Consider the following 16,219-nt stretch of genomic DNA (forward strand, 5'->3'; position numbering starts at 1 on the left):
AGAGTGCCTCAGGGGTCTGTTTTAGGGCCATTACTGTTTATCTTGTATATTAATGATATTGGTGAAGATTTGGATGGAGATATTCAATTATTTTCAGATGATGCAAAGTTGGGATGAGCCTTACAAGAAGACTTGAATAAATTGAGTGATTGGGCACCGAAATGGGGATGCGAGTTCAATGTTGCAAAATGTAAGGTTTTAAAATTTGGAAATCAAAGATGGGATGCAGAATTTATGCTTGGTGAGGATATATTGTTGGAGGTGGAGGAAATAAGAGTTCTGGGGGTGATAGTGGATAAGGATCTAAAATTTAGAGGACACATAGTCAAAATTGTGAAGACAAGACAAACGCTTCTGGGAATGATGCGGAGGACACTGACATGTAGAAGGAGGGACATTCTTGTTCCATTGTATAAGGCTTTGATTAGGCCACACATGGACTATTGTGCTCAGATTTGGTCACCTGGTTTTCAGAAGGATGAAGAGATGTTGGAGAGGGTCCAAAGGCGACTGACTAAGGTAGTTTCTCACCTCTGGAATGTTGAGTATGAGGAAAGATTGAGAAGATGTAATTTGCAGAGTCTGATGGACAGGAAGGAAGAGGGGGGGGGGATATGATAGAGACCTACAAGTTGGTAAGGGGTTGTTATAGGATCAATGTTGGAGTAGTTCTACAGAAAATAGTGGGAGATCAGGGGAGAACCAGAGATTATCCCTTGAAACTTTATAAAGAGGGTGTGAGTAGGGAAGTGAGAGGCAGATTTTTTTCGTGCAGAGTTGTAAATGATTGGAAACGATGAGCTGTGTGTGTATGATAAAGGGACCTCCCAGATGAGTCTTTGACTCCATGAGGTCTTGGGGGTAATATGAGTGATCATGCAGTATTGACTTGGGAGGTTGCAAAATTTGTGGATTTCTCTCTTAAGAAGGGGATAACCAGAGAACTATAGGTTAGGTAATTATAACAAGCTTTGTAGGCAGCTTTCAGCCATCCCGTGGCATGAAACATTGTAGGGGAAAGATGTTAGTAGTGTATGGGATATAATCGGTGAGTATCTGAGGGAAGCAATATCAGAATGTATTCCCATGGTCAGGAAGATAAACAAGGTAGGCGTTAGATGGATAATTAGTAGTATTAGGCTTGATCTGCAAAAAAAAAAAAAAAAATGTTATGAATAATTTACAAGGAGAAAGGTGATCAATGCACTTACAAGCAGTACAAAGCTCAGGCTAGAAAAGTTATCAGCATAGTAAGGAAGGCTAAATCAGATTATGAGAAGACCTTAGCCAAGAGGGTCAAAGGAAATTCCAAAGAATTGACCTGCTACGTAGCAAGTAAAAGGAAGAATGACTTTGGAAGGATAACCTTAGTGGGTGCTGATGGTATCGAAGTGACTGAATCAGATGTAATAGTAGAGTTACTGAGTGAAAAGTGAAAACTTTTGAAAAGTTACCACTTTTCAAAAATCTATCACCTGAGTGAGGATATTTCTGTGTCTTCTGTAGCAATAACTAATATGAGAATTGAAGTTAATGAATCAGAGGTACTCAGGATACTGCAGAATTTAAATGCAAACACTGCTGCAGGTTTGGATGGAATATCAGCTTGGGTATTATGTAAATGTGCAAAGGAATTATTAATGCCTCTTACTTGGCTATTTAACTTAAGTCCGAGCTCTAGTGTGGTCCCTAGGGAGTGGAAGGAAGGTAAAATAGTTCCTTTGCATAAAGGAGACTCTAAGACTGCGATAGCAAATTATAGACCAATCACCATCCCAGGAGTAGTAATAAAAGTATTGGAAACGTTGGTTAAGGACAGAATTCAAGAATGGGTGGATAAGAATATGATTCTCTATGGGGGCCAGCATGGTTTTGTTAAAGGTCGGTCATGCCTGAGTAATTTATTAATGTTTTATAATAGACTGACAGCTGAGTTGGACAGGGTTGAAGGGGAAATGGCTATACAGTGATACCTCTGGATTTTGCTAAGGCTTTTGACAGGATATCCCATGAAATACTCTTACGCAAATTAAATCAAATGGGGATGGATATTAAACTGGTGATATGGATAAGAGAAGGCTCATGGACAGATACCAAAAAGTAGTGTATGGAGGAGAAGAGTCCAGGATGAAGCAGGTGACCAGTGGTGTACCTGAAGGCTCTGTGCTTGGACCATAATTGTTTAATTTGTCCATAAATTATATAGGAAATGATTGAAGAGAAATATTCAGTTGTTTGCTGATGATGCAAAGTTGAGTAGTGCAATAATAACCAAACTAGAGAGCTTGTAGGATGATTTAAATAAGCTGGCAAAATCGGCAAAAGGTAATGGATGTCAGTTTAATGTGGAAAAGTGTCAAGTTATGCATTTGGGATTACTAGCTGTGTTGGAAAGATATGCCAAGAGATTGATGAGGCTAGGGACTTGTGGGTGTTAGTGGATAGGGAGTTGAAGTTCAGTGGACACATTGCTAAGGTGTCCAAAATAGCTCATAGGATTACTTTGTTACTGAAGAATTGCCAGCAAAGGTTGGCTGATTGGTAGAGCCTCTGCTACTAGCAGAAAAAAAGAATGGCTCACGCAAAAAGTTAAGTGAGGTTAGTAGTTGGAAGGGGTTATTTGTTCGATGCTGTTGGCACACTCTCCCTCGATGAGTCTTTGGACTCCCTGGAGGTGTCACAAAATAATAATAATAATAAAAGAACACACTAACATGCAGAGATAAGATATATCAACCAGGTTTATGTAGCATGGTGCACAGTGCTACTGCTACGTTGGATGAAGAATTAGAGGGTCATTAAAAATGAGGTTGAAGAGCTCTTGCATAACCTCGATAAGAATTTTTCAATAGGGACAGGATGGAATATCAGTCCATTTTCTAAAGGAATGTTCAGCTGAATTAGTTAGGCCTTTCACACATTTGTATAACTTGAGTCTCAGCCCAGGAATGTATGATAGTTCCATTGCACAAGGGTGGTGCAAAACTGATGTGTCTAACTACCGACCTATTAGTATCTCTGGTGTGGTAGTGAAGATTTTAGAGAAGTTGGTAAGAACTCGCATACAGAAATGGGTAGATAAGCATTCTATACTCTGCAGGGAACAGCAGAGTATAGAAAGGTCATGTTTTAGCAATTTGCTCATATTTTATAATAATTTTGATTTTTGTAAATAAGAATACGGTTTGGCGAAACTTTGTCTACTAAATTTTCATATCAGCGTGTGCCACAGATTAGAAACTTTCAAAGTAGCAAGAATATTTTTTTTTATTACAAAACAGCAAAGTTTGATAATAAATATTTGTGCTACAATAAAGTTCGACAGATTGAACAATATTATTGCATTATTTCTTTTCTCCTGTGGGAGAAAAACGGTAAAATGTCACTCGTATAATTATAGCAGATTTTCTGTTGGCAAAATAGTAAGAAAATAATCATTTGCACTTTCATTTCAAAACACAAAGAAAAAACATTATAAATTCATCCAATGAAAAAGAAAATACTACATATTTTTCTTCTGTTATTATCTGGTTTTTTTCATGTAGTAGAAAGAAGAAATTACTGCACATATTTCTTTTGTCAATAAGAGAGTGCAAAAATCTGTAAATTGATTACATTATAGCTGATAGAGAATTCATGCCAGAAAAAATATTTATGTAAGAGTTCTAACATCAGCAGATATAACGACATTTTCTTCTAGTTTAGATACGTGACATTATTGAAGTAAAACTTTTGCTACTATTTTACACTAAACTGCATGAGCATGTTCCCGAAGTGATTTACGTTTGTAACAATTGCCTGCAAATTGAATAGGTCTACCCTCCCTCCAACTCAAAAAATAAATGATTATGTAACAGATATGTGCCTTTTCTCTTAAAAAATTCAAATCCTTTTTTTCAAGATAATTGTATCAAATAATTTAGAATTTTTCGATAATAAAAGTGAAACTGATCACTATAAATAAAGAAATCATTTTTGGCATAAATACTACATCAGCCTGTAAAAGAAATGTAAATTTTTCTGTGTTAGGATGTCTGAACAAGTGAAAGCAAAACAAGACATTCTTGTTTGAGGCAATTTAGTGCGACTTCTGGGAAAATTTTCTCTCTTGTGTTTCTCAAAAGAGTAATCTAAGACTTTTAGCTTTTCCTCCATCCAGCTAAGAGAATTATTGTCCAGCATTTCTAAGACGTATTTCAGAAATAGCAACCAGCAGCAATAGAAGTAGTAATATCTAGATTTAAAAAAAAGAAACAAAAATAACACAACTGAACTTTCTTTGTGTGGTATACAGTTTTACATATTGAAAATATAACATAGTATTTCTAAATCTTAGAATAATTTCAGCAGACCACTGAACAGCTGATTTCAGATGCAAAGAAAGAGCTCAGAATTAGAAGCTTCGAATATACAACAATATTATTGCTTTATTTCTTTTGTCAAAACGGTAAACTGAAATAAGAGATTTTGAATACTGTCTGAAAGCTTTCAAAGCTGTAGAAATTTAAAGTAGTTATGTAACTGAGTTCCAGGACAAGAGAAGGGGGAGGGGGGGATTGCAGTAAAAACTCCTAAAAATGAGCATAAATTTTGAATCATTCCATACAGGATATCCTTCCTATTACATTTTCAACATATCTACAGTGGTTAAGCACTGGATATTATAGTAACGTGCATCCTACAAAAAAATAAATAAAATAAATAAAAAAATAAAAAACTGTTGCGATTTTAAGCAAAAGAAGAAGGCAAAGTCTCTGATAAAATACCATTGGATATAAATTTTTGATACTAAAAAAGACAGAATATCGGAAACCGAGTAATGCAGTTTATAATTATTTGTTCTTCATAAAAAAAAAAAAAAAATTCGTTCCTAAAATTGAAATATGACAACCCATATAAAAGTATTTTGCAAAGAAAGAAAGCAAAATGTCATATTTATTTCACTAAATGTTATTTAAAAATATAAATATTTGACAATATTTTAAATGTAAACAAACATTTGAAAATTCACAAAAAAAGAATCTATATTGTCAGTAAAGAAGGAAATTTACTATTATTAAAATATATTCATCGCAAAGGCTGATCTGTGGTCATTTCAGAAGTGATTATTTATTTTGGCAGATGTGAAACTTCTATTTTTGGAAAGAGGCACAATAAATAAATTGTGCAGCAAAAAAAAAAAAAAAAAAAAAAAAAGATTAAATATACTAGTACAGTGAAGAAAATTCCAAGTAACTCAAAAGTCGCTCGACCAAAGTTAATCCGCTAATGGCTCTAAAATCGCCGTTAAGGGATTAACAGCAGAGGAGGGTAAATACATGATAAAAGATAGAATGGCGATGAAGTTTTGATCCATGAAAAATTCTGAGGTGGTCTTGCTATTTCATCCCCCTCGGCCAGTAGGAGGATTAAGGAAATGTGCTATGGATGTAACTGTGACATAGTGAATTTGAATAATTCAAAGATATCGGGGAGGGGGGGGAAACTTATTTCTCATTGAAAGACTTTCATAAGTCTTTCAATGAGAGAGGTTCCTGGAGAGTGGAAGGAGGGTAAGATAGTTGCCAGTTAAATGCTAGTGCATAGACAACCAGAGGACTGTTTGCATTTCTTCTGTAGTTTATGATTTTACAGACATTGGTAAGTACTTGTATACTGAATTAGGCAACATTATTTATGCAAGCTAGCATGGATTTGTTAAAGGGTACTCTTGTTTTAGTAACTGGATTACCAGTGGTGGCGTTAGAGTCTTTGCCGCCCGCATGCAATTTCTATCTAAGCGCCCCTGTAACGATCCGGGCCTGTGTGTGCCCCTACGGCGGCACCCCCTTCGTAGCGGTGCCCACATGCACCGCATGCTCGCTTCTGCTGGCACTGTGGATTACCTTTTATAATGGGATAAATAACAAGAGCAGCGAATGTGAGGGTAAGGCACACACTGTAATTTTTTTGGATTTTTCAGAGACTTTTGTCATGGTGCTACATGACAAGTTGGTTTTTAAGTTGCAATGTATGGGTTTGGATATCAGGTTAGTGGATTGGATTGGTGATTGACTTTCTGATGATTTATCAGAGTGTTGTATAAGGTGGAGCAGTGCCATATTGTCTCAGTATTGTATCCATACTGAGAGAATAAAATTCTAATAAAAGACAATGCAATTCATAGAAAAAAAAATGTCAATTTAAGTAGCACAAACTTAAAAACCAGTACTTCTAACAAAATAAACAAAATGCTATCCTTCCTTTCCACTAATACTTATCCTTTTTTTAACCACTCATGTTAACCAACTTCATATGCCTTCATGCTCTAGATCCTTAAAGCCATTATTATCATCAACAGACCTTCATGGAGTCAAGAGACTCTCATTGTGGGAGATCTCACTCTCACATGCACAGCTCATCATACCTCGACTTAAATGCATTCACTCTCTCTGCATTCACCACACTCTCAGGCAATGCATTCTAATCGCCTACCACTCTCCATTCAAAAAATCTACTCCTCATTCCCTTGCTCACATCCATCTTATACAGCTTCCAGGGATGGCCTCTTGTTCTCCCCTTGTCTCCAGATAATCTATGAAAAATCTCATCCACGCTAATCTGTTAATTACTCCTTACCAACCTGTACATCTTGATCATGTCTCCTCTTTTCCTTCTATCCATTAGGCTATGTAATTTACATTCTCTCAATCTCTCCTCATATCTACATTCCAGAGACCAGAAACCAACTTAGTCAATTGCCTCTGGACCCTTTCCAACATCTCATCATCCTTTCCAAAACCTGGTGACCAAATCTGTGCACAGTAATCCATATGTGTCTTGTGCAATGGAATCAAAACATCTTTACTTCTACACATCAGTGTTCTCCACATCATTCCCATAATCTGCAGTGCTGTCTTCACAATTTTAACACTATATCCACGAAATTTCAAGTCCCTATCCACCACAACCCCAAAATCCTCCCTTTTCCAAAATATCCCCAACAATTCTATACTCTGCATCCCATCAGTCATATTATCAGTCATTTATAATGATTGATAATATTACTTTAGCATAAATGACTATAAACATTCTTTATGGTTTTCAATGATGCTGGAATTATGTAGTTTGCTGGTAAAAGTTTATTTTCACGTTTTAATTTTTTTTAATGTTCAATCCCATTCATGAAAGGTTGTAAACCTGTCATGCAGTTATAGACTGAACGAGAACCTTTTTTTTCCCAAGAGGCCTCAAGCCACCAATAAGCAGTCTTGCACTGGGCATTGAAATTCATCTCCTACCTACATGTGTGTACAGCCTATTATCATCCAACTCCCATGAAGTCAAAAGACTTATCATGAGAGGTCTCACTGTTTCACACAATTCAAACCATGTGATTCAAACAATTCAAACCAAACTTAGCTATGGTGAGGCAGGTCATTCTGGCTGGCCATAGCTAAGGATGATACTGAATCTATGTAAAAATATGATGTAAATGTTGACATTATGAAAATCCTAGTTACATCTAGAGTATATCAGTGAAGCAAGAATTGATAATGATGGCTGAAGTGTTTGGTTCCCTTCTCCCTTGTTATTTCTTCTGTTATGGGGTACTGAATAAATCTATTTTAGATGTTTTGTTATACATATTCGTGTATATTCACATTTCCTTGTTATTAGAATGTGTTCTGAAATAATATAGTGCATAAGTAATATTATGTTGCATGTGTATATGTAGTTGAAAATTACATTTTTTTATATATTTAGGGAATCTAATCCAGAAATTAAAACATTTATGAAAGAGCATGGCTATTCCAATATCAGTGAAGTAGAAGAGCATTATGTTAGAAGAACACTAAAGAATGTGAAAAGTATTGGATACAAGTACATGATGTGGCAAGATCCTATAGATAATGGAGTAAAGGTGAGAAAGGAAGTGACAGAGAAACTATTTAAATATGTATGTATTATAGGCAGAAATAGGCAAAAGAAAAAAAAAGTGCATTCTCCACTACAAGCACAGAATGGTTAACATAGCAAAGATTGCTAGCATCTTGGGGTGGGGGAGATCAGTTTTGATTTGTTTTTATGCGATTTAGACATACAGTCATGTTCCTTCTCTATATGGATATGAGTAAATGCAGTATCTGAATTTTATTTTTTCACAGTTTAGATTACTTCTGTAATTTTGTTTATTTAAAATTTTGTTCTCTGTCTTTCATTATTTCAGACAGCGAGTGCATTATCTTCTTCCTCAGAATTGTATTCGCTTGTATTGTCTGGTTCTCCTTTGCTTCCTCCATTTAAATATTTTTTCCAGGATGTAATATTGCTTGTTAGATTTGTAGGATATATGCTTCGTGCTTTGCAGTAGAATTATAGGTAGAGTGGTGAAAGAATATATTAAAAGTTTTAATACCTTGAGGAAATAAGGACTATGACTTTGGTAGAATTGCTAAAGATAAGTCCTGTATGTGGAATGAGATGCAATGCAAAGGTAAGTATTTTTTGAGGGGAATAGTAAATTTAGTTTGGGGGGGGGGAGTGCATGAGATGCTTTATGGTGAATGTGAATTGTTTTAGAGGCCCATTTTGCTTTTCAGCATAATACTGAATTTTATTGTGCTCAAAACTTATCTGAACAATATGTCCACTGACTAAAGAGAGACATGTAAGGACTGCTTTAAATAACAGTCAACCGATGCCACATTTTCTCATTTATCATCTACCCTTTCAATCTTCTGTTAGGCAATGTGTTCTATACACCCACCACTGCATATGAAGAAATTAAAGAGAATGAAGTAATTCACACTCAAAACACCTTAATATTCCAGTTGTGAGGGAGAACATCTTGCTTTCTCCTGAGCCTGTCCCCTCCATGTAGGCCACCTGTTTGTGGTGGAAGGAAACTCCCAGTTATAGTACTGTACTTACATTCTTCCTGTTTATCTATACTTTTCTTCCCATATTCTTTCTCTATTTCTTCTTCTTTTTTTATTTATTTTTTTTTAACTATCCTATCTTCCAGACTAACACCACAGGGATATCTGAATGTCCATGTTGGGAACCATGGACATTCAGAAAAGCCAATCTTAGTGTTTTGAATTATTTGGCCCCTGCTTCAGCAAAGTGAGTGGTCCCAGGAGGCCTAATAAGGAACATTCAGTTAGTTTGACCCCTACCCACCAGGAGCTACACATGGTAGGTAGTCTTTGATACTGAACCAAAATATCCCTTGAACATGAATCCTTCATCCTCAAATTTTCCATGGGCCCTCATAAGGGCCAAACCTATAGTACAGGTACTGGAGACACAGCATTTGATAACAGAAATAACAAGAAATCTGACACACATAAATTTACCAGTGTTTCTCATCATTCATGCAACAGGTAAAAAGCCGGTATGGAAAAATATCTTCCTTCAAAATGTTTCACTGATATTCTTGTTTAAACATCATATCAGCAACTCTAAGAAAAACTAGTGAGCAACATCAGTGTGGGAAGGAAAAACCAGTTATAGTAATACTTCATAGAACACTCAACTATTTATCTCATCTGGAACATCCAAGATGTTCCAGATGAGGTGATACATACAGATCAGACCTTAATCATTAAGGAATGATAAGACATGATGTGCATGCTGATACGTAGGGATGATCATGTTGTTCTGACAGGAACATCATCTTTACTTTTGATATATCTAAAGCTCTAACATTAGTTGTACATTCCAAATCCACTCTATGACTTGTGCCCAATATGTTAGCAAAGGCATAATAAGTCTGGCTTTACAAAGAAACCTGAATGTTTCAACTGTGAAGGACACCATCCAGCCTGCTTTCATGCAAGTCATAGGTGGAAGAATGAAAAAAAAATACAAAAGAATAAAACAGAACAAAATATATCATATTAGGACACAATGAGGAAGCTAGCCACCACAACACCTATCCTGAAATCCTCTTTATGCTGAGAAGATGGCAGTTAAGAAAATATCATTAGCGACTCAAACACATATTTCTATTCCACCATCTCATAACTTTATCAAACCAAAACTTTATTATTTTGAGTGCTTCTCTATGGAATGCATTAGACACCAAGTCCATTATATTCTCACTCCTGAAACAACTCCTAAAATGATCCAACTTGATGAGAATCCACTTGTCAAGAAAATTATTATTATATCTCAATGGGGTCAATAACTCATTATAGAAAGTCCTCCATCTCTCTCTCTCTCTCTCACACACGTGCGCGCATGCACATGCACGTGAACAGGTCAACATACCATGACTAGATGTGAATAGGTTTCTTGTTGGGGAGTTGTGGGTCTTTCTCCAGTTCCAGGCAATGCATTCCAGGCATTGGAATGCATTGCCTGGAAGTGGAGAACCACTCACAACTCCCCAACAAGAAACCTATTCCTCATCCCTTTGCTCACACCCTCCTACTCTACTGATATATCTTCCAGGTTGTTATATCTTCCAGGTTGATATATCTTCCCTCTTGTTCTTCCTATCTCTATGCATTCTGTGAAAAATCTGATCCACATTAATCCAGTAATAACCCTCTACAAACTTATGTCTCATTCATATTCCTCTCCCCTTCTTTCTTCTATCCACTAGTCTAGCAAATATCATTCTCTCTATCTGCCTTCATACTCTTAGATTCCAGAGACTAGAAACTACCTTAATCAATCATCTGTGAATCCTTTCCAACATCTATTCATACTTTTGAAAATCCAGTGACCAAATCTGTGCACAGCAATCCATACGGATCAGTCCTTATAATGGATCATAACATCCTTACTCCTACATGTTAGTGTTCTCCACATCATTGCCATAATGCACTGTGCTGTGCTCACAATTTTAACAAAATATCACTGATTTTTCGGTCCTTTTCCACCATCACCCCCAAGATCCTCATCTCATCACCCTCTCCACCATCACCATTTCCACCATCACCCTCATCTCCTCCACTTGACCTAGGATATCCTCACAAATCTTATACTCTGCGTTCCCCAACTTTAAAATCTTTATGCTATGATAAACTGGTAGTCCCCCCCCCATTTACTCATTCAGAAAGTCTATTCAAGCTGACTTGAAAGGCTACAACATCCATTCTACTCTTCATAGTTCTTCCCAACTTTCCATTACTTGCAAACAAATGTATATCACCATTCAAGTCCTTCCCAATATCATTAAACAGCAATGGCCCCAAAACAGATCCTTGGAGCATAGCACTAGTGATTTTCCTCTTCTGGGATCACTTCCTCATTACAGAACATGCTCATACCTATGAGACAAGTAACAAGTAATATTGGGTAACATAAATACATATGTGCATACATACACATAAAGAACAAAAATTTATTTTTAAAACTTCACATTTTTACATAAAAAATCATCAAGCATGCTTTGCTTTGTACAAGATGCATATTTCATACGTTTGAAATTGTTCCTTATACCACTAAGATGCTTGAATGTGTCGTCTCAACTTACAGATCGTGATTCCATAAATCTTGTTAAAATATGTAAAGCACTTTCTGCTTCACACCAGGTAACGATTTTCTCATCATTACTATTTTCTTCCTCGGAGTCACTACTACTCTTATCTTCTTCTGGTGTATGAGAGATTTGTTTTAAGATGTCAGCGTCAGTCGGTATACCCGAAGTTGCGATGCCATTATCAATGTCTATACAATTATCAATCTCTGTGCACGTTTCAAAATTGTTCAAGTTTCACGCTTTTAACCACGCTGATAACGGTAGGTTATCCTCTTCATCTTCTTCAGATTTGCACTCGTATTCCACAAGACCGGCTTTCTTAAAACAGTTTTGTATCGTAGACGATGACACCAAATTCCAAGCATCACTCATTATTGCATGAAGTACACTGATCTTCGAGTCATAAGCATAAGCATTTTCTGCAGATTTTTCTCTGCTTTCTGTCGGTTCCAAGACTAACAGACGATGAAAATGGGATTTAAGGCATCTAATTACACCTTGATCACGTGGTTGCAAGACAGATGTCACATTCGGTGGCAAAAAAACAAGTTTTATGTTTGTTAAATTAGCCACTACAGGATGGGCAGGACAGTTGTCTATCAATAACAAAATTTTCCGGTTTTCACTGTGAAGATTTTTATCCCACTTGCGAATTTCATTTTCAAAAATTGAAGATGTCATCCAGGCCTTCTTATTTGCTGTATAATCAACGGGAAGTTTCTTTATGTTTTTAAAGCATCTAGGCTTTGCCGATTTTCCAATTACAAGAAGCTTTCTTTTATCGCTACCGGTCATGTTCGCACAAACTAAAACTGTGAGTCTATTTTTGATAAGTTTTCCGCCAATGCACTTTTTGTATTTAAATTGAAAAGTTTTATTGGGCGTTAAATTATAAAAAAAACCTGCTTCGTCTGCATTATAAATGTTGTTGTATCCATACCTTCGTTTGATGTCTGGCCATACATTCTTGATCCAGTCAGAAACAATGTTTTTGTCAATGGACAACACCTTGCCACTTACTTTTGCATAGACAATATTGTTCTGTTCTTAAAGCGATCAATCCACCCATTGTTGCATTTAAAATCACTATAACCAAGTTGAACAGCAAATTTTTCGGCTTGAACTTTCAAAATTGGTCTGCTAATAGGTAAGCCAGCGGTTCTTTGCACTTTAAACCACGAAAGAAGTGCCTCGTCAACGTCACTTTTATTACACTTTTTAAGTTTTTTACACTTCGATAAATTGTTTTCAAAAGCTTTCAGAGTCAACTCACGATGCTTCCAAATTGTTGATATTGTAGATGGGGACAAACCATACTTCTTTGCTACTGTCAGATTTGATTGGCCACTTTCCACCTCCTGTATAATTTCTACTTTTTCGGAAACCGATAAAATTTTCCATTTGACTCCTGACATTTTTCCACAACCAGAAAATGCGTACATACGAAATGTCAGTAAAGGAACGACTAACGTGTATTATTCGTTCGTTATTCCCGTGAAACGAATTCGTAATAAACATGAAATACATGCATTAAATCAAATGTAATTCAAATATACCTTCAAAATTATTCACGTTATAAACGTGAATTCGCTGTAACCGTGATCGTTATAACCGAGTTCTACTGTATTTATATGTAGAGCCCATACACAAGAGATTGGTTGATCGACCTATAGTACATTAGTACCTTTATCCAAGTGTAAGCAAACAAACTTTGTGCCTGAAAATATTTTCAGGACTGAGGTAAGGTGGTGCAACACCGAGTAAAGGTGGACCAAGCTCTCATCACTCCTTGTCTCAGTATCTCCCATAATGCAAAGCACATTTCCTTGTGGACATGTATTCTGCTATGCATTAAGAGAAGGGCCACTGACCAGACCAGTTTCGACCTTTATTGAGGTGTATTTAAGTAAAGACCTCTCTAAAAATTAGACGATCCCGAAAGATCGCCCGACTCAGCTTTGTTCCACTCAGTGACAGGCTTCCCCCGTCACCAAGAAGAACTTCTCAGCGTTGGCTCTACCCAGTGACAGGCTCACCCCACCACCAGACAGAGCCAATGGTGGCTCTACTCAGAGACAGGCAAAAACCTACCCCAAGCAGAGCCCCTCATATATATCTATCCAGCATGGGAGGCAGACCCAAATGTGGAGATACACCTGTTGGCAACTTGTATAAGTAAATATGACCTCTCCTATTGCTTCTGCCTTAGTATCTCCACGTTTGGGTCTGTCCTGCTGACTAGACCTCAATAAAGGTCGAAACCGATCTGGGTAGTGGCCCTTCCCTTAATGCATAGCAGAATACATGTCTGCAAGGAGATGTGCTTTGCATTATGGGAGATACTGAGACAAGGAGTGATGAGAGCTTGGTCCACCTTTGCTCAGAGTTACCTGGTGTTGCACCACCTTACCTCAGTCCTGAAGATGAAGATATTTTCAGGTGCAAACTTTGTTTGCTTACACTTGGATAAAGGATTAAACTAAATTTATTATAGTCTAACCAAGTGCAAATAAACTTCCTACATTAGTACTGTATATGGGTAGTGGGTTGGGAAAGGAGAAACTTGTTTACATTTGATTTAAAAGCCTGTATATTGTATTCTCTGGAGAACACATCAGGAGGAAGACTGTTCCACAATACGGCAGTAGCAGGGATTGAAGGAGGAGGAAAAGAAATTTGTTCTGTGGGTTTCAAGGTGTACTGTGAAGGGATGCTGAGCAATAGCTGCACGTGTTTTAACAGGCTTAGTACTAATCTAACAGATAAGCTTAGGCGTTGATGGTTATTCATGACTTATTTTTCATGGTATTAACAACACCACAAACACTTTTATCAACAAAGATGTTTTATTAACGCTAATATTTCGCTGATTTTCAACTCAGCATCATCAGAGCACAACACACATGTAAACGCGACAGTGAGTGAGTGAAACAATATAATTGCAAAAGACAAAAGATCTAAAGTCCTATTTTTGGCGCCCTCTAACGAGGAAAACAGTACGGCATTTTAAAAACACTTACACACAGAGCCAGAGCCATTTGTTCTAACGATACAGCTCTGACCACTGAACTCCAGTACCTGCGCCATACGTTCTTAGCCAACGGCTACAATCCCTACAAAATAGATAAAATACTACATAGGCCCATTACTCTGCCCTCCCCTAATACACAAGAATACAACATAACCATTTCTATTCCCTATATCAGAGGTACGTCGGAAAAGATAGCCAAAGTATTGTTGAAACATGGCCTTCGCACCACCTTCAAACCTCATGTCAAGCTGGCAACTCTGATCCGCTCGCCAAAGGATAAACTTCACCCTTTAGCACACCCAGGAGTGTATGAAGTTCCATGTGACTGTGACTTGGCCTATTATGGGCAAACAGGAAGATCAGTGAACATCTGCCTGGAAGAACGTGAAAGATACATTCGCTACTATTACTATGGTCGGGACTGGCAGACCACGCTTTGGACACTCTTTCACACAGGATTAGATGGAGGAAAACGAATTTGCTATTTAGGAGTCGTTATAGATCTGAAAGATTATTTTTTGAGTCAGCAATGGCTTTGGAGAATTCTCCCAACCTTAACAAATATGATTGCATTAATTTGCCAAAAATTTGGGAGACGGTTATCCTAAGAAAAACTCCTGGATAACTGCTGTTTTTTTTTTTTTTTTTTCCTCGTTAGAGGGCGCCAAAAATAGGACTTTAGATCTTTTGTCTTTTGCAATTATATTGTTTCACTCACTCACTGTCGCGTTTACATGTGTGTTGTGCTCTGATGATGCTGAGTTGAAAATCAGCGAAATATTAGCGTTAATAAAAACATCTTTGTTGATAAAAGTGTTTGTGGTGTTGTTAATACCGTGAAAAATAAGTCAGGCTTAGTACTAAGTGGGGGAATTATTGATGCTATTTCAGATGAACATTTACCATGGAAATATAGAATACACAAATTGCAGAAATCAAACATCTGTGTGAAAGTGAGAGGAGTGAGATGGTTAGAGATGGGTCATTAATCTAATTGCTATCCTCTGTATTGAGTCAAGCATTTTGAGGGAGCTCTTAGGAGCTCCACTCCAAATGTGAGAGCAGTATTTGATAGCTGGGTGGATTTGTGATTTGTATAAGTTTAACATCTGTTCAGAAGTGAAGTAATGTCTTGAGTGAAAGAAGAATCCTAGTTTTTTAGAAGCTGAGGACGCAATTTTTGGGATGTGTTTATGCCAGGAGAAGCTTGATGTCAGGGTAATTCTAAGAAGAGAAATCTCATCTTGTCTGTAAAGTTGAGTGTTATCAAAAATGATACTGAGAGAAAATGGCTCTTTTTTGTGAGGAATAAAACAGACCTGGGTTTTACTAGCATTTGAAATTGATAATTGGAGGATGGCTTAGAGATCAGAATTGAGGGCAGTGGTGGTTGATGTTCTGTAGGTTGGGTGAGTTGTGTAGAGTAAGGTTTATCAAACGAAAGGGAGGAGTGTAGTGTGCAAAACTGTGTATTGGGTTGGAATTCAACTAAAGTTGGTCATTGATATATAGAAGAAAGAGGATTGGTGAGAGAACAGAACTTTGTGGAACCTCGGCATTAGTCGAATGGTGAGAGGATAAAGAACCGTCTACCATCACATATAGTGTGCATCCAGATAGAAAGTTGGCAATCCAACTGCAGAAGTCCTGAGACAGACCAAATGATGGGAGTTTGCTTAGCAAGCCTTTGTGCCAGATCAGTCAAAAGCTTT

The 16,219-nt window shown here is 37.1% G+C and overlaps 1 protein-coding gene across 4 annotated transcripts in view; it reads left to right on the plus strand.

Moving 5' to 3' along the window:
- Nucleotides 1-16,219, plus strand: part of LOC150094550 (beta-hexosaminidase subunit beta-like) — a 364,235-nt gene that overhangs the window by 286,288 nt on the left and 61,728 nt on the right. For all 4 annotated transcript variants that reach the window (XM_090411847.1, XM_090411846.1, XM_090411845.1 and 1 more), the window contains exon 9: nt 7,747-7,903. In XM_090411847.1, the coding sequence (XP_090267973.1) occupies nt 7,747-7,903 (157 nt within the window). The remainder of the gene's footprint in view (nt 1-7,746; nt 7,904-16,219) is intronic.

The sequence above is a fragment of the Typopeltis vanoorti genome, chromosome 22 (genome assembly GCF_054136105.1).
Source record: "Typopeltis vanoorti isolate ZY-2024b chromosome 22, IOZ_Tvanoo_1.0, whole genome shotgun sequence".
Lineage (NCBI taxonomy): Eukaryota > Metazoa > Arthropoda > Arachnida > Uropygi > Thelyphonidae > Typopeltis > Typopeltis vanoorti.